The sequence below is a fragment of the Puma concolor genome, chromosome A3, assembly GCF_028749965.1.
Source record: "Puma concolor isolate L17-30 chromosome A3, mPumCon1.1.hap2, whole genome shotgun sequence".
In the NCBI taxonomy this organism is placed as follows: Eukaryota; Metazoa; Chordata; class Mammalia; order Carnivora; family Felidae; genus Puma; species Puma concolor.
The window spans coordinates 7,979,983-8,002,372 of record NC_141669.1 but is presented as its reverse complement, the minus strand read 5'-3'; the positions used below and the strand labels follow the sequence as shown (position 1 = coordinate 8,002,372).

At 44.7% G+C, this 22,390-nt stretch overlaps 1 protein-coding gene across 1 annotated transcript in view; it reads left to right on the top strand.

The window, feature by feature from the left end:
• Positions 1 to 22,390, top strand: part of NOL10 (nucleolar protein 10) — a 90,562-nt gene that overhangs the window by 11,290 nt on the left and 56,882 nt on the right. Inside the window, exons 6-13 of the mRNA XM_025927255.2 lie at positions 161 to 297; positions 1,001 to 1,066; positions 2,668 to 2,728; positions 7,771 to 7,856; positions 10,591 to 10,669; positions 12,400 to 12,549; positions 14,506 to 14,572; positions 21,726 to 21,778. Of these exons, the coding sequence (XP_025783040.1) occupies positions 161 to 297; positions 1,001 to 1,066; positions 2,668 to 2,728; positions 7,771 to 7,856; positions 10,591 to 10,669; positions 12,400 to 12,549; positions 14,506 to 14,572; positions 21,726 to 21,778 (699 nt within the window). The remainder of the gene's footprint in view (positions 1 to 160; positions 298 to 1,000; positions 1,067 to 2,667; positions 2,729 to 7,770; positions 7,857 to 10,590; positions 10,670 to 12,399; positions 12,550 to 14,505; positions 14,573 to 21,725; positions 21,779 to 22,390) is intronic.

Below are 22,390 nucleotides of genomic sequence, written 5' to 3'. Positions count from 1 at the left end.
GTTTGATTCTTAGTCCCAGTCCTTGGTCACCATGGAGACTTGTGCACACAGAGCGGGTGGGAGAGATCACAGTTTCTCCTGTTTTGTCAGTTCTAGTGATGATGAAATAAATGCTTTTCCTAGAAACCTCAGCAAACTGATTTTCTTCTTTCATTTTCAGATTGTTTTTTTACATAATGATAGATACATCGAATTTCACTCACAATCGGGTTTTTACTACAAAACCAGAATACCAAAGTTCGGGAGAGATTTCTCCTACCACTATCCGTCCTGTGACTTGTACTTTGTTGGCGCGAGGTATTGGGGCTGATCACCTTTGCTTTCTCCTTTCCACCTCCAACTTCTTAAAATCGAGGAGAGGAATCAAGAGAGGGATAAGACATGGTCCCTCAAAGGGTATAGTTCCAAAGTAACTGCTCATTTAGAAATTGACTTTTATTAGCGGCGTGCTCTGAATCTAGAGCAACATGGGTACCTAATAGCGGTCTTAGTGGTGGTGAAGTCGGTTGCGGAACCCCATCGCATGACATTTTGAAACCTCATTTTTAAATACCACCTTCTATATGATGATAAAAATGATAAATCATTTTAGAAAATTGGGAGAATATTTTCACAAGTATGAATAAAAAAACCCCATAATCGTGTCGCCTTAATAGTGTTTTATTGTATTTTTTCTCGTCTTATATATACCTATAGATCCATTTTGGATCTTGGATTCTCTGTGTTTTTAAATAATATTCTTCTTAATAAGTCCATAATATTTCCTTGTCACGTGAGTTGTTTAAATCACTTTTATACGTGAACAGACTCACAAATTAAGGTGATTATTGTTAGGCTTAAGATACATTTTGGTGTTTTTGGAGAGTAGTAATGCCTTGTAAGCCAGAAATGTATATATGTATGTATGTGTATATATATATAGGTTTCTAAAATTTATATTTACTTGAAGCAGAGTTCATTGCCATTTACCAGATTTCTAACTTTATTCATTACTTTGCAGCTCTGAAGTTTATAGATTAAATTTAGAACAAGGACGGTACTTGAACCCGCTGCAGACGGATGCTGCGTGAGTGTCTTTTCAGAATCCGGGTGTTTCTCTCGGCCAGGAGGGGGAGCCAGACGCTCAAGTTATCTGATAGCTTGTTGCATTTAAGCAGAGCTCTGGGCAACTTGGTTAAAAAGAGTTTCAATTTGTCTTGAACATAAAATTCACCAGAAGACCTGGTGGTTTCTTTAAACTTTTAATTTTTTTGGCAGACTAGAAAATTTTTATAACTCACAAGAAGTCCAGTTTATTGTTTTTTGCAGTGTTCTTTCAATTCTCATGATTCTGTTCTGTGATATTAATCTCTCGTGGAGACATTTTGAATTAACTTGGAGTTTCATTTTTAAAATTTTATTTTTTGTGTTTTTGCTGGCAGACGTTTTCGGTTTTTTCAAGTTTTCCTTTGATTATACATTATAGTCTACATTTTTGTCTTATTCAAAGAGAAATCCTTAAGAATACATTTGTCATAATCATAATATTGAGTAACAGTAAGAGTGATAATAGTGAAAATACTCTGTGCCAGATATTATTCAGCATTTTATATGTATTAGCTCATTTTATACTTATAACAATTTGGGGCGCCCGGGTGGCTCAGTCGGTTAAGCATCCGACTTCGGCTCAGGTCGTGATCTCGCGGTCTGTGAGTTCCAGCCCCGCATCGGGCTCTGTGCTGACAGCTCAGAGCCTGGAGTCTGTTTCACATTCTGTGTCTCCCTCTCTCTCTGACCCTCCCCCATTCATGCTGTCTCAAAAATAAATAAACGTTAAAAAAAATTAAGAAAAAAAAAAACCAAAACTTATAACAATTTTACGGTAGGTACTATTAGTATCTGCATCTTATAGACAGGACCGCTCAGGCGCAGAGAGGATAAGACCACGGTCACATAGCTAGTAAGGGGTAGAAGCTAGATCCTTCTCCTCCAAGTGTATAAAGAACTTGTTGGGTTTTCCTTATCGCTTTGAAAAGGTTTTTAAAGGTTGGAAGGACATGTGGTGACAAAGACTAGGTAGACCCTGGCTAATGTTTTCACATTGGCTTGCAGCGCTCTTATTTTCTTTAAAAAAAAAAACAAAACTAGAGTAGCTTCATGATGTGTTGTTGAATAATAAAAAGTTATCTGCTCTTTCGCTGCACACTTCCCTGTTTATGGTAGCTATTACTTATTTGTCGAGTGTCTTGTCTGGATGCTGTGCTGCACGTTTTGTAAATTTTTTCATGTAACCCTCACACAACCAAAAGAGGTGGGTGAAGTGTCCGTTTTAAAGAAAAAGAAAAGGAAGCCTCGATGAGTCTCCCCGGCCCAAGCTAGTCTGGTCTCAGGACTGGCTTAGTGGTTGCCCGTGTTCTTTCTGCCGGGGGAGAAAACATGGAGAAAGTCACATGAGCCTCGGTTCTCATGGTGGGAGATAGTATTTCAGAGGGAATTCCTCTCTTGTCTCATCTGCCTGGCAGATTGAGTGTCCTTCATTTCTGGTGTTTTTTCACGCGCAGGTGAGTGAGGAAGAACTTGCATGTTTTCTTTCTGTACAAGACTGGGCTGTTTATGTGGAAAGTTCACCGAGTATCCCTTCCGCTAAAATAAATAATAAAGCTTTCTGTTGTTGCTTTCCTGTTTTAGGGAGAATAATGTGTGTGACATAAACTCAGCGCATGGCTTGTTTGCCACAGGAACAATAGAGGTAAGTGTATGTTGACTTTATTTTTTTAAATATTTGTTTCACATTTGATGACGAGTGGAGTTTTACTCAAAGACAGAGTTGCTTGTGGAGCCTGGGGGCCCAGTCAGTTCAGCATCCGACTTCAGCTCAGGTCATGATCTCAGTGGTTCATGAGTTCGAGCCCCGTACAGGGCTCACTGCTGTCAGTGTAGAGCCCACCTTGGAGCCTCTGTCTTCCTCTCTCACTGCTCCTCCCCCTCCCTCTCTCTCAATGAATAAACACCGGAAACAAAAAAAAAAAGGACCGAGTTACTTGTTCTCAGCAGGGTGCCAGTGGAGCCACAGGCTACTGGTTGCTGCTTGTATGGAACATTGGTACCGCTCCACGGTGTTTCTGTTGCTGCACACTGCCCCCTCGTGCATCTCGTCTGGCTTTGACATCGATCATCAGGAGCTAGACGAGCATCACCAGCTCCACGGGACCAGCGGCTGTGCGACAGCCAGCCTTTTTCTTTTTTTAAATAATTTTTTTTTTCAACGTTTATTTATTTATTTTTGGGACAGAGAGAGACAGAGCATGAACGGGGGAGGGGCAGAGAGAGAGGGAGACACAGGCTCGGAAACAGGCTCCAGGCTCCGAGCCATCAGCCCAGAGCCCCACGCGGGGCTCGAACTCACGGACCGCGAGATCGTGACCTGGCTGAAGTCGGACGCTTAACCGACTGCGCCACCCAGGCGCCCCTGCCAGCCTTTTTCTTAACTGGAGGCACTCTGTCCCGGAGTCCCGGCTCTCTGATACTTACTGGTTTTACAACAGAATCGATTGCCCTGAGGCTTAGTTTCCTCATTGAAGAACTGCAGGTAACACCACCTTGCCAGCTTTATAGAGGTGCTGGTGAGAGCCCCGTGAGATGCGCCACGCGGAAGCACCCTACGCTGTAGAGGCGAATGGGATTGTGATTGTGTATCCTGCGTAGTAGCATTCGGGAAATACACAACATTTTCCTTTTAAACTGCAGTGCTTTTGAATCCCTGTTCTTCATGCTTGTCAAGAATTTTCCTAGATTTGCTTTAAAAAAATTTTTTTTTAATGTTTAGAGAGCGAGAGAGAGGGACAGAGCACGAGTTGGGACAGGGCAGAGAGAGAGGGAGACACAGAATCCGAAGCGGGCTCCAGGCTCCGAGCTGTCAGCACAGAGCCCGACGCGGGGCTTGAACCCACGGACCGCGAGATCGTGACCTGGCTGAAGTCGGACCCTTAACAGACTGAGCCACCCAGGCGCCCCTAGATTTGCATTTTTAATTACAATAAATACTCCTAGTAAAAAAAAGGTCAGAAACGTATTATTGAAAAAAATGTCATCTTGTAGTTTCCAGTCACCAAATCCTACAGCCAGAGTTAATTCTTTAATGTTTCTTTCCAGGTATATGCAGGTATATGTACGTGTTAGGTATTTTTAAAGTTTTTTACAAAGATGAAATTATATACTGTAGCTCTTCATTTGCTTTTTTTTAAACATAATAGTATAGACCATGCATCTTTATACATTTGTACTTATTACTTATAATGCTAAACTAATTTTGAAAAACTGATGGCTAGGATTCCTTTGTTAGAATGTACTACAGTTGATTAACCCAATCCCATGTGGATGAAATTTAGGTCTCTTCTCAAGTTATTTATGTATTTATTTAAAGTTTATTTATTTTGACAGAGAGAGGGAGAGACAGAGCATGAGTTGGGGAGGGACAGAGAGAGAGAGAGAGAGAGGGAGACAAAGAATCTGAAGCAGGCTCCAGGCTCTGAGCTGTGAGCACAGAGCCCTGTGTGGGGCTCAAACTCATGAACCGTGAGATCATGACTTGAGCTGGAGTCGGATGCTCAGCCGACTGAGCCACCCAGGTGCCCCTGTTTATTTAAGTTTGTTCATTTTGAGAGACAGAGAGAGAGAGTACTGTGTGCAATCTGGGGAGGGGCAGGAAGACAGGGAAAGAGAGAATCTCAAGCAGGCTCCACACTGTCAGCGCAGAGTTAACCTGGGGCTCAATCAAACAAACTGAAATCATGACCTGAGCCTAAATCAAGAGTCAGACACCCAGACTGAGCCACCCAGGCGCACCTCTCATCAAATTATTTTTATGTTAAAAGATTAGGATTTGAAATGGACACAGTTGGCCTAATGAAAATATATAAAACTGTTTTGAATATATTGTAATAGTATTGTGCCTAAATCAGGCCAATGAAGCATTCTCTTGGTAAGTACTTTTCTTGAGATTACCAAGGGGAGGTTTTAAAAGATTTTCTTCGGAAAAATAGTTTTGTTTTTTTTTAATGTTTATTTTTGAGACCAAGAGAGACCGAGCATGAATGGGGGAGGGGCAGAGAGAGAGGGAGACACAGAATCAGAAGCAGGCTCCAGGCTCCGAGCTGTCGGCACAGAGCCTAATGTGGGGCTCGAACCCACGGACCGTGAGATCATGACCTGAGCCGAAGTCGGACACTTAACCGACTGAGCCACCCAGGCGCCCCTGGAAAAGTAGTTTTTAAATAGAGTCCTCACAGACCAGTTTACTCCTTACGATACTTGCCCTGTAAGAGAAGGTATCCACCAGAGCAGGCTACTCCCTCACCAGCTGTTTGTTAAGCCTGTCCCTGAGGGGAGACTGGACCTGCTCTTGCCTGAAGGCGGGGTTCCTGAAATTCCTGGATTACCGATTACCGGGGGGCTTGACATTTGGTATGCATACTCAGACCAGACTTCCACAGTCACTTTTACATGAAGTCGGATATTCCATGTTGGGTTTTTATTTTTGTCTGTGACAGGTGTTATTACTTACTGTTGGAATCAAACAATAAGGGCTTGCATTTTGTGCTTTTCGGAGTACGTAAGAGTGTGGGCTCTAGCAACAAATATTCAAATTTAGGTCACACAGAGCCGTTATGGTTAAAAAAAAAAAAAAAAAGTTTGTATTTACTCTGGAATTTATCTGCATACCTGTTTTTTTGTTTTTGAAATGTGATTTTTCTTTTCTCTGTCCATAAAGTCTGTTAACTCATTTTGAGAAGGCATGAAGGCCAAACCACTTGGAATTGCTTGCTGCATGATGTCTAAGATTTCCTTTATTTATCTTTGTGACAGACACATTTGTAATAACACTAAATGACTCACGAGGTCAAGCCTTTTTTTTTTTTTTAAATTTTTTTTTTTCAACGTTTATTTATTTTTGGGACAGAGAGAGACAGAGCATGAACGGGCGAGGGGCAGAGAGAGAGGGAGACACAGAATCGGAAACAGGCTCCAGGCTCTGAGCCATCAGCCCAGAGCCCGACGCGGGGCTCGAACTCACGGACCGCGAGATCGCGACCTGGCTGAAGTCGGACGCTTAACCGACTGCGCCACCCAGGCGCCCCTAGAGGTCAAGCCTTTTAAGGATGTTTGAGGTCTTACTTTTTAAGGTGGTTGTTATAGTAAACAGTTTTTTAAAAAATCTTTATGTTTTTTTATCATCACAAAATTAAATAAATACAGAAGAGTAAAACGGGAGACGCGTAGCTCCCTTTCTGCCTACCCCAGTCCTGTTTCCTTACACTTCCTAAACACTGTTAATGATTCATTGTGTCCTCTCAGGGTTTTCTGTGTTAGTACAGTCATTTTTTTAAAAAAGACAGTGGGATCATACCTTTTTTTTTTTTTTTTTTTTTTTTTTTATGAGACCGAGGGAGAGACTCTTAAGCAGGCTCCAAGATGGGGGGGCCTCAATCCCATGACCCTGCGGTCATGACCTGAGCTGAAGTCAAGAGTTGGATGCATAACTCCTGGATTGAGCCACCCAGGTGCCCCCCATACTGTTTTCTTCAAGTAAACTTTTTTTTTACCTGACAGATTGTGGACGCATTTCTAGTATATGCACATCTAAGTCATTCTTTTCAGTGATCACGTAGTATTCTTAGATGGGTTATGTCACTTGTTCCCTTACTCCGTTGGGTGCAGTTCTCATTTTGTTTTTTTCACGTTTTGCTTTATTTGCTCTATTTGCTTAATTTCTTGCTTTTTATTTAAAAAAAAAATCTGAAAATCTGAAAACTTCACTTTCTGCAAAGTTGAAAACATAGTTCACTAATCACTTATATACATTTTGCACATTTGCTTTCTTTTGCTAGAAAAATGCGTGTGTATTATACGAAATATGTTTTTTGAGCCATTTGGAAACAAGTTGCAGACATTATGATATTTTAGCCCTAAATACTTCTGAAATGTTTTTCTTGAAAGCAGGGGCTTTGGAGCTCCTGGGTGGCTCCGTTGGATAAGCATCCAGTTCTTGGTTTCGGCTCAGGTCATGGTCTCATAGTTCGTGGGCTTGAGCCCTAGCACAGAGCCTGCTTCAGGTCCTCTGTCTCCCTGTCTCTCTGACCCTCCCCTTCTCACGTGTGCGCTCTCTCTCTCTCTCTCAAAAATAAACATTTAAAACAAAGCCCAAGGACTCTCTCCTATAAATCATATTACTGTTATCATCCCTAAGAAATTTAAATTGATACAATAATGTTACATGCTAAATACTTAATGCTGATACAGTATTCAGATATCCCCAGTTATATACCAGAGTGTCTTTTACAGCTCCTCCCCCATCCACCCTCCCAAGCAAACCAAGGTCCAGACAGGGATCATGCATTGCATTTTGGACTTCTTTTCTTAACCAATCATCCATTTTATTTTTCTTTCTTTCTTTCTTTTTCTTTTCTTTCTTTTCTTTCTTTCTTTCTTTCTTTCTTTCTTTCTTTCTTTCTTTCTTTTTTCTTTCTTTCTTTTCTTTCTTTCTTTCTCTTTTCTTTCTTTTCTTTCTTTCTTTCTTTCTTTCTTTCTTTCTTGCTTTCTTTCTTTCTTTCTTTCAATTCTAAAACAAACTCAGCTTATCATAAAACATTTGACGGTATTAAAAAGGGTATTAAGGTAAAAAGTTAAATTCTTGTCTCCCATGAGACTGTGTTAATAAGGCCTTTTTCGGTGTTTGTCTAAAAATACCTGGCAGTAGCTGTCGTGTAAAATCACCGCTTTTTGTGTGTTGAGGGTCGTGTGGAGTGCTGGGACCCAAGAACTCGCGGTAGAGTCGGTCTGCTGGACTGCGCACTGAGTAGCGTCACGGCGGATTCAGAGTAAGTGGGAATTGACGTACTTTTTAAATATCCATTTGCTGGGGCGCCTGGGTGGCGCAGTCGGTTAAGCGTCCGACTTCAGCCAGGTCACGATCTCGCGGTCCGTGAGTTCGAGCCCCGCGTCGGGCTCTGGGCTGATGGCTCAGAGCCTGGAGCCTGTTTCCGATTCTGTGTCTCCCTCTCTCTCTGCCCCTCCCGCGTTCATGCTCTGTCTCTCTCTGTCCCAAAAATAAATAAAAAACGTTGAAAAAAAATTTTTTTAAATATCCATTTGCTTATGATTTAAACGCTTGTGTCAATACCAGGTTAAAATCAGTAAAGGATGAAATTCTTCAGACTCATGTCTAAGGTTGTAGTTTTGTGACTATTTTATGTAAAAATCATTCTCTTGGAAAAGTTCACTAAGTGGGAAAGCCAGACAGAATTCCTTTCTCAGGTGCTACATGGAATGTCTTTTTTGTTAGTTGCTGTGGAATTGTATCAAAATTGATGCACTGGAGGAATTTGCATTTCCAGTTCTTTAGGGTCTAGTGATAGAACCGGGAGGTCGCCACTCCTGTCAGTAAGTGAAAAGGAAAGATGTACTTTGAGTTCTACCTTGGAGAGAGGCAAGTGTTTCTGAGATTTTCTTGTTCCTGTTTGCCAGTTGCTACATTTATAATAATCAGAAAAGTAACACACTTGGGCGCTAAAAACTTCTAAATGCCTGAATTAAGTGAGAACTACAAGTCCCCTGTCCTTTCTTCACTCACCAGAGAGGTTACTGTTTGGTACATGTTTTCAGACATTTTTCTGAGCTCGCATTAGTATGCAGTCTTATACTCTCTTGGTCAGATTCTTAACATGGGATTATTTGCTATACTCGGTTCAGGAACTTCCTTTCTCTGGGCTCTTGATGTTTGCAGTAATGTAACTTTATTAGCGTTTATTCATTTCAGCTGGTCAAACATTTACCTGTCTGTAGTTGTATCATGTGGGAGGTGGGGTGTTTGATGAGTGGGGTACAGAGAGAACATGGACCCTCTAAATATCTGCTGATTTTTGTGTCATTTGCGTTTTTCTGGGGGAGAGAAGAATTTATATAGTTGTATCTTTAAAAAAATTTTTTTTTATGTTTCTTTATTTACTTTTTGAGAGAGAGAAAGTATGGGGAGGGGCAGAGAGAGGGAGACACAGAATCCAAACCAGGCTCCAGGCTCTGAGCTGTCAGCACAGAGCCCGACATGGGGCTTGAACTCATGAACCTGTGAGATCACGACCTGAGTAGAGGTCAGACGTTTAAGTGAGCCACCCAGGCAACCCTGTATAGTTCCGTCTTTTGAAAAATCAGCTTATGTAAAGCTTGACTTGGAGAAAAGTTAAGAATCACTGATCTGGAAAGACGTCTTTTTCTAATATATATTTTTCCTGATATAAGTAAAGAATAAGTTGATTTTTTTTTCATCTGTTAATCATGACACTTAAAGGGAGTATAGGAAATTTTTGCCCTCTTGCTGAGTTTTATTAAAGTAATACTAATGAACAACTTCACCGATCACAATATGGAGTATAGTAGAGAATTTTAAAGTGGAAAATTCACTCATTTTATATTCATTTTTTTCTTAGAATCAGACATTTTTGTTGTGAATTATAACACACATACAGAAAATCTCTAAACATTAACACACAGGTTACTGAATTACTGTGAAGCTCTGTTTGTCAATGGAAGGAACCAACAAAAATGCTTCTCAACGTTTCATTATATTGGTATGAAAGAAAACGAATCCAATACCTGCTTATTTTTAGAAAGTAGGGAGTCAGTTGTAAGAGAAAGCTATTTACCCACTCCCTAGGAAGCAGAAAAGTTAATTTTCTCTTACTCATAAACATTAACTTGTCTTTGAATTAAAATGGAGAGACTTGGTTTCTATTTATAAGTTCTGTCATCGACGATTTCTTCTTAGAAAAGTCATTTGAGGAAACAGGCCAGCGTTCTTTGTATTATGATTATGTCTTAAGGTTGTTTTTGCTTTAAATTTATGACTGTAATAGAAGTGAACATAGAAAATTTAAAGAAGGGATATGAAAAGATAATCTCTCCTGTGGTCTTTAGAAATACTCTTTTTTTTTTTAAAATAGAATATTGATTCACAAATAGTTTTTAGTGGCTTCGTTTGCCCTTGGTGGCAAAAAAAACATTTTTTTTTTTTTTTTTTTAATGTTTGTTTATTTTTGAGACAGAGAGAGAGCATGAACAGGGGAAGGTCAGAGAGGAAGACACAGAATCTGAAGCAGGCTCCGGGCTCTGAGCTGTCAGGACAGGGCCCTATGCGAGGCTTGAACTCATGCTGTGAGATCATGACCTGACCTAAGTTGGACGCTCAACCGACTGAGCCACCCAGGCACCCCCTGATGCAATGATTTTTTTTTAAACATAAGGCTAGAAGTGTGATTTCCCCTTTAGAATTGAAGATTAATAGGGGCATCTGTGTGGCCCAGTTGGTTAAGCATCCAGCTTCAGCTCAGGTCATGACCTCCCGGTTCATGAATTTGAGGCCTGCATTGGGCTCTCTGCTGTCCGCACAGAGCCCACTTCGGATCCTCTGTCCCCGTTTCTCTCTGCCCTTCCCCTGCTCTTTCTCTCTCTCAATAAGTAAATAAAAACTTCCAAAAAAGAGAATTGCAGATTAATAACGACTTTTTACTTGGAAAGTTTGACCATATATATATGGAACATGAATATTTTGCCTTTCAGGATAAACAGTTTACCAACAATCTCTGCTTTGAAATTTAACGGAGCCTTGACCATGGCAGTTGGAACATCTACCGGGCAGGTAAACGTGTTTAAATTGAGAACTTCATACTTCACGTTAGTATCTCAGAGACATGTATGTATTCTGGGAGATACTTTCTGTTCACTGTGGGAACAGGAAATGAGGCATTCTTGTTTTGGCCAGAGTGGAGTGGGTTCTCCAGAATCCTCTGTTTTAGTACCTTGAGAAATTCTGATTCTGGCCTTCGCGGTGGGTCTGAGGGGCTGTCGAGCTGGAGGTACCGTGTGGGTATGCCTCAGGCATTCTCTTGACTGTGGTTTAGAACATGTTCCAGAGTGTGTGGAACAGAATTCTGTGGTCTACAGAATCTGGAATTCTGCCAGACTCCTGCTCTTGGAGGCTCACAGTGCTTTTCAATATGTATTGAAGGCTCTGAGATTCCCCTAGACAAGAAATGTGTTTAACAAGTATTTCCAAAACTTATTTGTACAAGGAACCTTTTTTCTCTCTGAGCACCACTGACCACATCCCAGGCAGTAACACACCTTAGCAGAGCTAGTCTGACAGGGATGGGTTGAGCGGCTACAGAGGGTTAATTTCATCCTTTCTTTCTTCCCTTCTTTACTTCAAGGCAGAATTCACACACTTGTAAGTTTGTTCTCCAGAGCGGGTCTGGACCCTGCTTCCAGTGGAGTTCACCTCTGTCATCAGGGTCTGCAGAGGATCTGTCACCAGGGACTGGCAGCTAGCTTCCCCAGCCCTCTTGCCTCTAGTGACAAGGCTCAGAAGAGACCTGCCCTGCCCACCCACTCCCCTCCCCTCCCCTCCCCTCCCCTCCCCTCCCCTCCCCCAACAGTCCTAACCTTGCCACCCCGATCTGTCGCAGATCTGCCAGGATCGTCTTCACTAAGCCTTTTATTCTTATTTCTGTCAGGTGCTGTCACAGCGCTTGGTACTTAGTAGGCCCTCCGCATATATATTTGGTTTGGTTCACAAATGGCACAAATTCTTACGAATTTTCCTTTTTGTTCCTTTCTTAATATAGCTCAGTAGTTCTCAATCTTAGTGTGCCAGAAACTTACTTTCCAGTTAAATCAAACCATGTACTTTGGGGCACCTGGGTGGCTCAGTCGGTTGAGCGTCTGACTTCGGCTCAGGTCATGATCTCATGGTTCGTGTGTTCGAGTCCCACGTCGGGCTCTGTGCTGACAGCTCGGAGCCTGGAGCCCGCTTCGGATTCTGTGGCTCCCCACCCCCCCCCACTCTCTCTCTGCCCCTCCCCTGCTTGTGCTCTGTCTCTCTCTCAAGGATGAATAAACATTAAAAAAAAATTGAACGAAAAAACCGTGTACTCTACAGGTAAACTTAAGAGATTTTTCTGGAGTATTTTTGCTGTCTGACTTTAAAACCTTTGTGCCCTTTGGGGTGCCTGGGTGGCTCAGTCGGTTGAGCGTCCGGCTTCGGCTCAGGTCATGATCTCACGGTTTGTGAGTTTGAGCCCCGTGTCGGGCTCTGTGCTGACAGCTCAGAGCCTGGAGTCTGTTTCGGATTCTGTGTCTCCCTCTCTCTCTGCTCCTCCCCTGCTCGTGCTCTGTCTCTCTCTCTCTCTCAAAAATAAATAAACATTAAAAAAATTAAAAAAAAAAAATCTTTGTGCCCTAAGTGTTCACTGTGCTCATAAAAAGGCAGTGAAACAAATAGTAGCCATTATTCAAAGTTTACAAAGTTGCTTTTTAAGATCAATATGTTTAATTTGTTGAAACAAATAACTTGTTTTCTTTTTTTTTTAGGTTTTATTATATGATCTTCGATCAGATAAGCCATTGCTGGTTAAGGATCACCAGTACGGGCTGCCCATTAAGTCACTTCATTTCCAGGATTCATTAGATTTGATTTTGTCTGCAGACTCACGAATCGTCAAAATGTGGAACAAGAACTCAGTATGTACTTTTTTGTTGACATAACTTATTAGTGTATTTTCCTGAGGATTTTTTTCTTTCTGTTGCCCGTTTTGAGTTACGTGGGCTCTTGAGAAAGATGCCGAGTCCCTGTTTGGGAACTTAGCTGGGAGACAGGTACTTCAGCAGAGCTAATGTTCCCACTGAGGTAAAGTAGTCCAGACTGCCTTCTTCCTGCTACGAAGTTTTCCCGGTTTGCTAGAACTGGCATGCCTTTTGCTTGGGTTCGTAAATCACGTTTAAAACCGTGTTTGCTTGGGTAGCGTAAATCACGTTTTAAAAACATCGCCCCATGAGAACCTCCTAGATCCTGAGGCTCTCTCACAGCCTTGGGAAAGTTTTTATGAGCAACTAATTATCTTTCCATGTCAGTGTTATTATGTATTTCAGTTTCATACCTCTTAAAACCAATCTCAAAAGAATTGGCTTTTGGAAATGACCCCTTCACGGTAATTCCTTAGAGTGTTTTTTTAAGAAGCAGTATTTTCTTAAAACTATCTGTTGTTCTTTCCCCTCAGTTCCAAGTAACAGTGAAAAAGTAAAAGTAACAAAAGCCCACATTTCTGGTTTTCGTCTGCCTTGTGCTTTTCGTCTTTCATTTTAAAACTTGGGAGAAACTAGTGAAAGGTTAGTTCGTCTGCAAACTGGGAGAAAATGTATTCAGTATAGCAGTTGCTTTTAAGAGCTCTTTGCGTTTAATTAGTTACAAACTTTCGTGTCTTGAGTCAAAAAGCGTTACTTCCTTTTTATTTTTTTAACTCGTTTTTGAGGTGAAGAGGGTGCAGGGTCCAGAGGCCGCAGCGTTAGCGCCAGAGGACAGGCCCGGCCTGTCCCGGGGGCCCGCGTGTGCCCGACACCGCGGCCCGCGACGCGACCTCATCACCCCTCCGCTACGCCCTGGGGTTCCTGGCCGCTTGGATCATAACTTCTGTGTCCACTCTTCATTTGGCTAACTCGCAGAGTATTGACCGTTCCTAGCTCTGTCTCGAATTAGAATTTGGCTGCAGCTTTTCACCGAGCGTGCGGGAGCCGTCCTCCCCGTGCCTTAACTGTCCCTTCTCCTTTGCCCTGGGAGCCTCTCGTAGCGAGTTAATAAACGTGAGAGCTGGCAGACATTTTCAACACCAGCGCTTGAAATTATCCCGCCGTCGTTGCTGCAATAAGTTTTATTTTGGCGTTGTTGTTATGACTAAATACGCCCTCTTGACCAACACCCAGATTACTTGGTTTTGCTTGACTTGCTTTTCCTTGTTTATCTTTCTCATCACCTTTTCCCATTCCCATCTTCTCCTCTCTTTTGTTTCTTTTACTTTCCCTCTCTTAATTTAAAAGATAGCACGTTCCTCCCCTCTCTCCCATTGAAAATAGAAGCGTGGTAGTCTTTCCTGTGTAAGTAACTCATTGCGTATTTACAGGATTTCGTTTTGTAAGTTATCATTTATACCCATTGTCTTCCTTGATCCTCCTCAAGGCCTTATGGTATATAGATGGCAGAAAGTGTCTTCGTCCTGCCGAGTTGACTCCCTCCCAGTCTTTGGTTTCTTTGAGTACGGCTTTAACTGGGGATTACGAGTTCGACGAGTTTAACTCCAGATTATGAGAGTTTTTCTGAGTTGATGCACAACTTTATCTTAAACTTTACCATTGCCGCTATGAAGACATTATCTGCGAAACTGTATTTATTTCCTTGGTTAAGTCGCTTTTCCCCCCATTCGCCTCAGTTTCTTTGTTTCTAAAGTGAAAGCATTTGATAAATTGATAAAATGAGCTCTCTACCGTAGTTTAAATTCTTTACTTTCAATCAGGTGATTTTATTTCTTTACACAGTACCATTTACACATAACCACATGGCTATGTCATACCCCCAGTTTATTTTCTTTACTCAGCATTGCCAAAAGTTTAACTGTTTTAATAATTCCTTTTTGCCTATTCTTTTAGGGAAAAATATTTACTTCCTTGGAACCAGAACACGACATTAATGATGTCTGCCTCTATCCCAACTCAGGTATGCGGTATGTAGCGATGGGTCGTTCAGTGAGATAAATCTGAGTTGTGCTTTATTGGGTTTTAAACACATTTCATTTCATTTGTTAAGACGGGGTTTGGCTTGGTCAGGACTGTTCTTGGATATTGTATTTACTGGAAGAATCAAGAGCAGGAAGTGGTGTGGATGATTCAGAAAATGGCACTCTCAGTGACTCAGCCCGTAGCCAGCCTAGCTATTAGTAGAAACTGGTAACAATATATAGGTAGGTGGCAGGTGAGATGCTATTTTAGTGTGCTCTTCACCCTTTTATGTGATTAGTAATAGCGTGTGGAAATTGAGGTTAGAGGTTTGAAGAAGGCTGGGATTGCCCGATAACCCACGAGGCTCATGAAGCCAGGGGTTTTGGTATCTTCTGTATTGTATGCTGTTTTGCGGATTACATCGTGGATTTCAAGATTGTACAATACATTTGAGACAAATCGGTGAAGAATTTGGGGGCAGGAAAGAAAATGGGGATAGTTCCACTCTCAAGCAGTGTTGCGTTCTGAGGACAGACACAGCCCATTTTGACAGACGGATGCAAGGCAGAGCAGGAGAGACCTGTCATGTGTGTACAAACAGCACTTCGCCAGCGTGTTAGAGAAAGGCTCAGCCAGAGCAACTGGGGAGGGGAGGTGCCGGAGGAGATGTTTGTTCAGGTGTGTTTGGAGTGGTGAGTGAGATTCGGTAGGTGGGGCGGCGAGATGAGGCGCATCCCTGTGAGGGAGCAGCGTGAGAACGGCAAGAAGGATAGACTGTGGCAGATGCAGCGGGGTCCCATTGGTGGGGCTCGTTTGGGAAAGCGATGGAGTCTTAGTGCCAGAGCCCTGGCGGCTCTCCTGGGAACCAAGGTGGAGGAGGTCCGGGACTGATGTGCTGAATGATCTGGGCTCGGTCTGTAGTCGGGACCTGTTCAGATTGTGCTGTCCGTCCTCTAAAAGGTACATCGGTTTTGAACCAAAGTTAGTAGGAGGGGATGCTCTGAGCTGATTGAGAACATAGGAGACAGAGCAGGTTTAGAGAGATTGTTTTCTTTTTTGAACATTTGAATATTGTTAGGAGGCGACGGGACAGTGACAGTGTCTGGCAGAGGGTCTCAAACCTGGCCGCTGTCAGTATCACCCAGGGAGCTTTTTAAAAAGGACAGGTTCCTTGGCCCAGTCCCAGACGTACCGAGAGTATCTGGGCGGAGGGCCCAGAAGCATGTTTCCCAAGTGCTCGTGAGGCCCTGCCCTGCCCCACCACCTTGCAGCGGGAGCCAAGTCAGGTGCACGTAGAAAGTGCCGTCTCAAGAGAAGCAGGTCTGCGGTTGCAAAGTGTGGAGGCCTGTAAACAGAGCGTCTTTCAGAGGTGGGAGTGCGTGAGATCACCATGGGAATGTGTACACAGTAGGACCCGAGTCCGCCTCAGCGGGGATTGAGGAGAAGGAGGTGCCAGCTGAGAAACTTAACAGGAACAGACAGAATGGCAATAAAAGGAGTGACAGGGGCGCCTGGGTGGCACAGTCGGTTAAGCGTCCGACTTCAGCCAGGTCACGATCTCGCGGTCCGTGAGTTCGAGCCCCGCGTCGGGCTCTGGGCTGATGGCTCAGAGCCTGGAGCCTGTTTCTGATTCTGTGTCTCCCTCTCTCTCTGCCCCTCGCCCGTTCATGCTCTGTCTCTCTCTGTCCCAAAAAAATAAGTAAACGTTAAAAAAAAAAAATTTAAAAAAAAAAGGAGTGACAGATTCCGAAGTAGAGCAGAAGCTAAGGCACAAGCGATCCAGTGGTCCCTGCTCGGCAAGCTTGAGGGCGACTGAGGTTGAGGCGGGAAGGAGAGAACAAGTTCTTAATGCTCCTGTGCTTCCGGGCTCGGTGATGACCACGCATCATTTAATCTTTCCAGAACCCTGTGTAGTCAGTGGCACACACGTTTTTTCCTTTTTTCTTGTCTGTCTGTCTCACGTCTTAGGAGGTGAGAACTGTTGAGCTGTTGGGCCGGAGTTGGTGGCTCAGCTGGCTGTGGCAGGGCCTCGGGTAGAGCCAGCCTTTCCTGGTTCTGGACCCCATGCCCTTTCTAGTTACGTGCTGCTGTCCCGAGAAGGATGAGGCGCTGTGTGTCTGTGGTCACGGAGAGGGTCTTGTTGGGTGACGTCCAGTGCGGACGAGTTCAGGAATAAATTGCAGATGAGGATGTTGGGGTCCCCGTTAGAGAGTATCAGACGGTCCGAAACCGGGTCTGAGCTGCCCACGAGGAGGAGTAAAGTCAGGTGGCGCTGAGGTTGGCACGAGGCTGGTGAGCGGGCGGCTGGGTTAAGGGGTGAGAGGATTTTTTTTTTTTAATGTTGATTTTATTATTTTTGGAAGAGCAGGCGAGCCCGGGAGGGGCAGAGAGAGAGGGAGACAGAGGATCCGAGGCGGGCTCTGCGCTGACAGCAGAGAGCCCGACGTGGGGCTTCAGCTCACGAAGCGTGAGACGGTGACCTGAGCCAAAGTCGGACTCTTAACCCGACTGAGCCACCCTGGTGCCCCTGGGGGGTGAGAGTTTGAAGGGCAGCTAGTGCTGAGAGACGGAAGCCACATGGTCACGTGTGGCCGCGTGTGGCCCTTGAGACCTGGCAGGGTGACCGACTTAAACTGAGTGAGGTGTGCTCTGAGCGTAAACTACCCGCCAGGTTTCGAAGACATCGTGGAGACAAATCACGCGAAATAGACCTTTAATTTTTTATGTCAGTTACGCGAAATAGACCTTTAATTTTTTATGTCAGTTACATATTGAAATGGAAACGTTTGGGGCATACTGGCTTAATAAGATACATTAAAATATGTTTTGCCTGCTTTTGAAATAGTTTTTTTAAAATCTGTCTAGTAGAAAATGTGAAATCACACGTGAGCCTCGCACGATATTTCTGTTGCATGGCTCTGGCCCAGACTTGGGGATCTGGCCCAGTGTAGGGCGCAGCTTTGGCGCGAGGGAGCTATGGAAGTCCACCGAGGGCGTGCGGCGTCCGTGTCGTCAGAGGGACTGAGGACCGCCAGCCCGTCTAATGCCTCTCGGTCTCCAGTATTGTCTTACTTCCGGTCCATTCCTGCGTTTCCTCGCTTGTCCCCCAGATGCCGTTTGTAGCGCCTTGTTTGGAACCAGGCCGTAATCAAGGTTGTGTGTTACGCTGAGCTGGGGCCATCTTTAGTTTCTTTCAGTTTGCAAGAGTCGTGTCCCCCCACCCGTCCTTTCTTTGTTTTGTTTTGTTTTGTTTTCTTTGATTTTTCCAAGATCAGGGCAGTAGTCGCATAGAATGTCCCTCACCCTGGATTCGTGTGGCTAGCTGTCATAATGTCATTGACCTTGTGCCTCCAGCCCGTGTATTTTATCTCAGATAGAAGTTAAATCTGACCGTGACGCACCGTAGGTGAGATATTGTGGCCACGAGGAATGCTGGGTCCCCTGTGTCAGACCCCTTCCCAGAAGCATCCAGGGCCAGGGAGGGGCAGCGTGGTCCCTGGGTTAAGGTGACCACCGGGTCTCCCCATTGCGAAATGTACTTTCCTGGGAGGTAAACATTGTAAGAGTGATGTTTCGAACAGAAGGACAGCTTCACTGTCAAGTAACTTGTAAGAAGCGAATCAAACACAAAAAGTAGCCAAATGGTTTGTTCCCTGAGCTTTGCAAGCACAGTGAGACCAGGGCCTCGGCTGCCGTGGGGGTTGCGTGTGAGTGGGTGTGATTCACGCGCTGTGCTGCTCTCCCCTGCTCTGTTCCTCTTCCCTTTGACGCCGCTCTTGATGCCTTATGCTTAATCATCAGGCGCTTAATCATATTTTAGAAAAGCTAAAACGTCCTTCTTTCTTTATCTTCTCACTTACTCATTTTGAAGTAATTAGAGCCGAATCACGGTTACTGTTTTGTAATGTTTTTCTAATACGAAGATTGCTCAGAATATTGAGAAATGGCTCCGCCTTCCTGGCTGCTGTTTTGTTCCTGCTCTTGCTCACTCGGCCGACTCCGGCGTCTCTGCGCTGGGCGCCTGCCCTGCAGGTCGGCTCCGTGACGGCGCGTTGGCGTGGCGCGGCGCCTGTCGGGCTCATGGGTGTCTGAGCCCCGCCACCGCTGGGACCCGGGATCGCTGGGTTCGAATCGCTGCTACAGAGAAAAGAAGATGGGCTTTCGACTCAGAAAGACTGAATTCAGGCTGAATGATCGTGTAAAGCACCCAGTGTGGTTTCCCCAGCCACCTTCCAGGCCCCTGCAGACGGCCTTCCCCGTTCAGTGTGCAGTCGCCTTCCCATCTGTGGCAAATGTCCTCTCCCAACACGGGAAAGAGCAGCTCGAGCCATGTGGAAACATCCTGGGTGCCCTGTACGGTAAAATCCCAAGCTCCATAGTCACATCCGCGGTTGAGCACATGGAAGAAATGTCCTGGCCTTTCCTCCCTGACACAGTTCTGTTCTCACAGGTGCTCTGCTCTGAGCTGTTCAAGGCGGTGACCGCTGCTGTACGTTTCAGCGCAGATGTTTCTGACGGCGGAGATTGTGTTTAAATTTCTAATCCGTTTCAGACCGGATACTTTTGTAAAACGTAGTAAAAAGACGTTACAAGGGAAAGGAGCACACGTGGGGATCTGCCTGCAATGTCGCATTGCTGTACAGCTTTCTGAATTCTTCCTTCCCGCCTCTACACTCAGCGCCTGGCCGGGGGCCAGTCTGCAGGGCGGCCCTGGGAGTGGAGTCAGTAGCACTGGCAGAGAGCATCCAGTCTGGGCTTCGGTGAACCCTTTGGCCTCTGAAGCACGTGCATAGGAGAATCCAGATGTTCACGCTTCCTGGGAGGGGGCTGCTGATCCATCCCATCCTCTCTGGCCGCCCTGTTCGGCCACACAGGACACTGGATACGTCATTCTGCAGTGCTGTTTCAGACTGGATGTGTGTTCTTTTGACTCTAGGCACTATTGAGCTCTTCCTTCTCTTTTAAAATTTTTACTGTCGGGGTGCTTAAGTGGCGCAGTCGGTTAAATGTCTGATGTCAGCTCAGGGTATGATCTCGCGGTCTGTGAGTTCGAGCCCCGCGTCGGGCTCTTGCCGACAGCTCGGAGCCTGGAGCCTGCTTCCGATTCTGTGTCTCCCTCCCTCTCTGTCCCTCCCCCGCTCACACTTTGTCTTTGTCTCTCAAAAATGAATAAATGTTTAAAAGAATTTTTTTAATTGGTATTGTCATTTTAATAAGCGTCACTATAAAGGAAACTTAAAGGAAAAATCATTCATAAGCCCACAGTCTTTTCACGAGTACCATTACAATTTCCGTGAGAGAAGTTCTCGTATTAATCTCATGTTTGTATGTTTTCAATCATTGACCTCATGCTGTGTGTATAGTTGTCTTTTGCTTTCCAGTTGACGTGATATTAACATTTTTCCTGTTGCTATATGGTGTTTATATTTGCACTTCTGAAATTTTTATTATTTGACCCCGCAAGAAGCCTTTTCATTTTATCTTAGTTGTTACTGTGGTTTTAGAGTCCTGCGTTGCACGGGCTTTGGAGTCCGTAGAATATCAGCTACCCTCCTTCCTAGCTATGTGGTGACCTTGAGCAAATTAATTTTGTGAGGCCACACTGTTAATCTGGAAATAAAGTTCTCCTCTCTTGCCCATGATCATGTTAATTTCTGCTGAACTTGCTTTCACTAGTTTTTTTTTTCCTTCTTGTTCTTGGGCTTTGTTGAGGTTGCCGGTTTCTCTCGTTCATGATCGGTTTTAGTCCTGACCTTCCCCGGTTTAGTTCGGTGGTAAGTCAGCTGCTATCATTGTCCATATACGGCCAAGAAAGATCGTATTCCATGTGGAAAACAATCCGCCGTGTCCAGTCTGGGTTCTTGAGAGCCATTAGATTAGAGCCCTCTCTGTGGTTTGGTGGGTAGGTGTGATTGTGTTTCCTTGTGGAATGCTCACTGCCGAATGATCCGTGTTCAGAGTCAAGCCAGTGAAGCCAGGCTTGGGGAGTATGTTTGGTAAGAACCTTCTTTCTGGTGGTAATCTGGCTCCTCAGTCCCCAGAACAGCAACTCCCACCGTGTCTAAAGGACGTGGGAGGTTTGGCTCTAAAATTCTCTGGCTTGTGACAAGGGCACTCAGTCCCGCTGAACTTTTTTTTTGATCTGCAAAATGAGGATGCTGTTATTATTTCAGAGATTTTTTGCATGTGCACCAAGATAGTATCTGCGAAGGCGCTTACCAGGTTGTAAGGAACTCCCCAGACGGTGGCTGATTTCAGCTGCATCGAAAGTGCCGTCATTCTGGAACAGGGGCTGTGAGCACTGGAGCCGCCTCAGGAGGCTTGCGGGGAGGACTAGGCCGCAGGCGGCAGAGGGCAGGGAACAAAGCCTGGGACATGTGCGCCCTGGTGCTGTGCCACAGAGTGACGGGGTCCTGGGGTAACAGGGGTGCCATCATTGAATGCCAGGAAGTTTGCCCATCCGTCAGCTCTGCTTTCTTAAACTGTGCATCCCGGGAAGACTAAACGATTAACCACTCTGTTAGTTGAGGCCGTGAGGTTCCCCGACGACGGAATTATTGGGGAGAGTAAGGGCTGTGAGACCCTGGAGAGGTTTTGCTGGTGTAGCTGCACACAGCACCCGCTCAAGTCAGTCCCTTGGTTTTCCACTCAGACGTGAGGTTTAACGCAAACCTTAGGAACTACTTTGCCGTGGTGTTTTGTGGGAGATGCTTTGCCTTGGTTCTTGGATTCCTGATTAACAGAAAGAAGCCTTTGTTCTTAATTTCTTCAGTTTATTATCGTAAATGGTGTACCAGAACTACATTTTGTCCACGTACTTAAAGCTGAAACTTGTACTGAAAGCTGAAAACCCCTCGGAGGATGATGGCAGGCTCTACGTAGGCCTGAGCACCCGACGGTGGGAACTGCTCGTGTACTTGGCTGGAATGTTTCGCCGATGGGGTTGTTGTAAAGAACTTCACGGTACTTCAGGTGCCCCATCTAGGAGGGCCGGGGACGGAAGCCCATGACCCACCTGGTTTCCGGGTCCGGCTCTTCGCCACGCACCGTCTTCTGGGCACCTGGAGCACCGGTCCATAGTGTAAAACAACTAGAAAAGGGCACCTTCCTTTGCCCCGCCTGTTTACCCTTCTCGTTGTGCTTATTTTTAGGAATGCTTCTTACTGCCAATGAAACCCCCAAGATGGGCATCTATTACATTCCGGTAAGTAATACAAATAGGAGTTACGGTAAAAATAGGACAAGCAAAGGTAGTTTATTTTTAAACTGGGTGTACTGAGGGCCTTCGGGTCTGCCTGCGGCTGCGTAAATTAAACACAGCGGGCTCACGGGTAGCTTCGCTTTGCTTCCTGGAGCTGGGAAAAGAATGCTTAACCGTCGTTTTCTGGGAAACTGCTTAATACCCCATTAAAGTAGACATTAAGAGTTAGTCTTTGTTCTTCAGATTTACATTTGGATTTTGTTTCCAAGTATTTCGGAATCTTGAACTTTAAGCTGTTAGCGATCAGGAGGCCTGATTCTGAACCAACAGCCTGGTGCTCTTAAGTCGCGTCATTTCTCTTACAAACAAGTCACACCTAAGAAACCTGTCTCAGGTGGACCTGCTTGGTGCTGGCACACAGCCAGTCCTGGCCCTTTGTTCTTCCTTAAAGAATTCTTCTCTTGCATATGACGGAAGCTTCCCTAACTTTACGTTTCAGATTATAGTAAGAAAGAGACGGGGAAGAGGGTCCCCTACACAGAAAACAGCATAGTACAGAGCTGGCACTCGATCACTTTATGGCCGACGAACAGCTCCGTTTCTGAGATTTGGGGA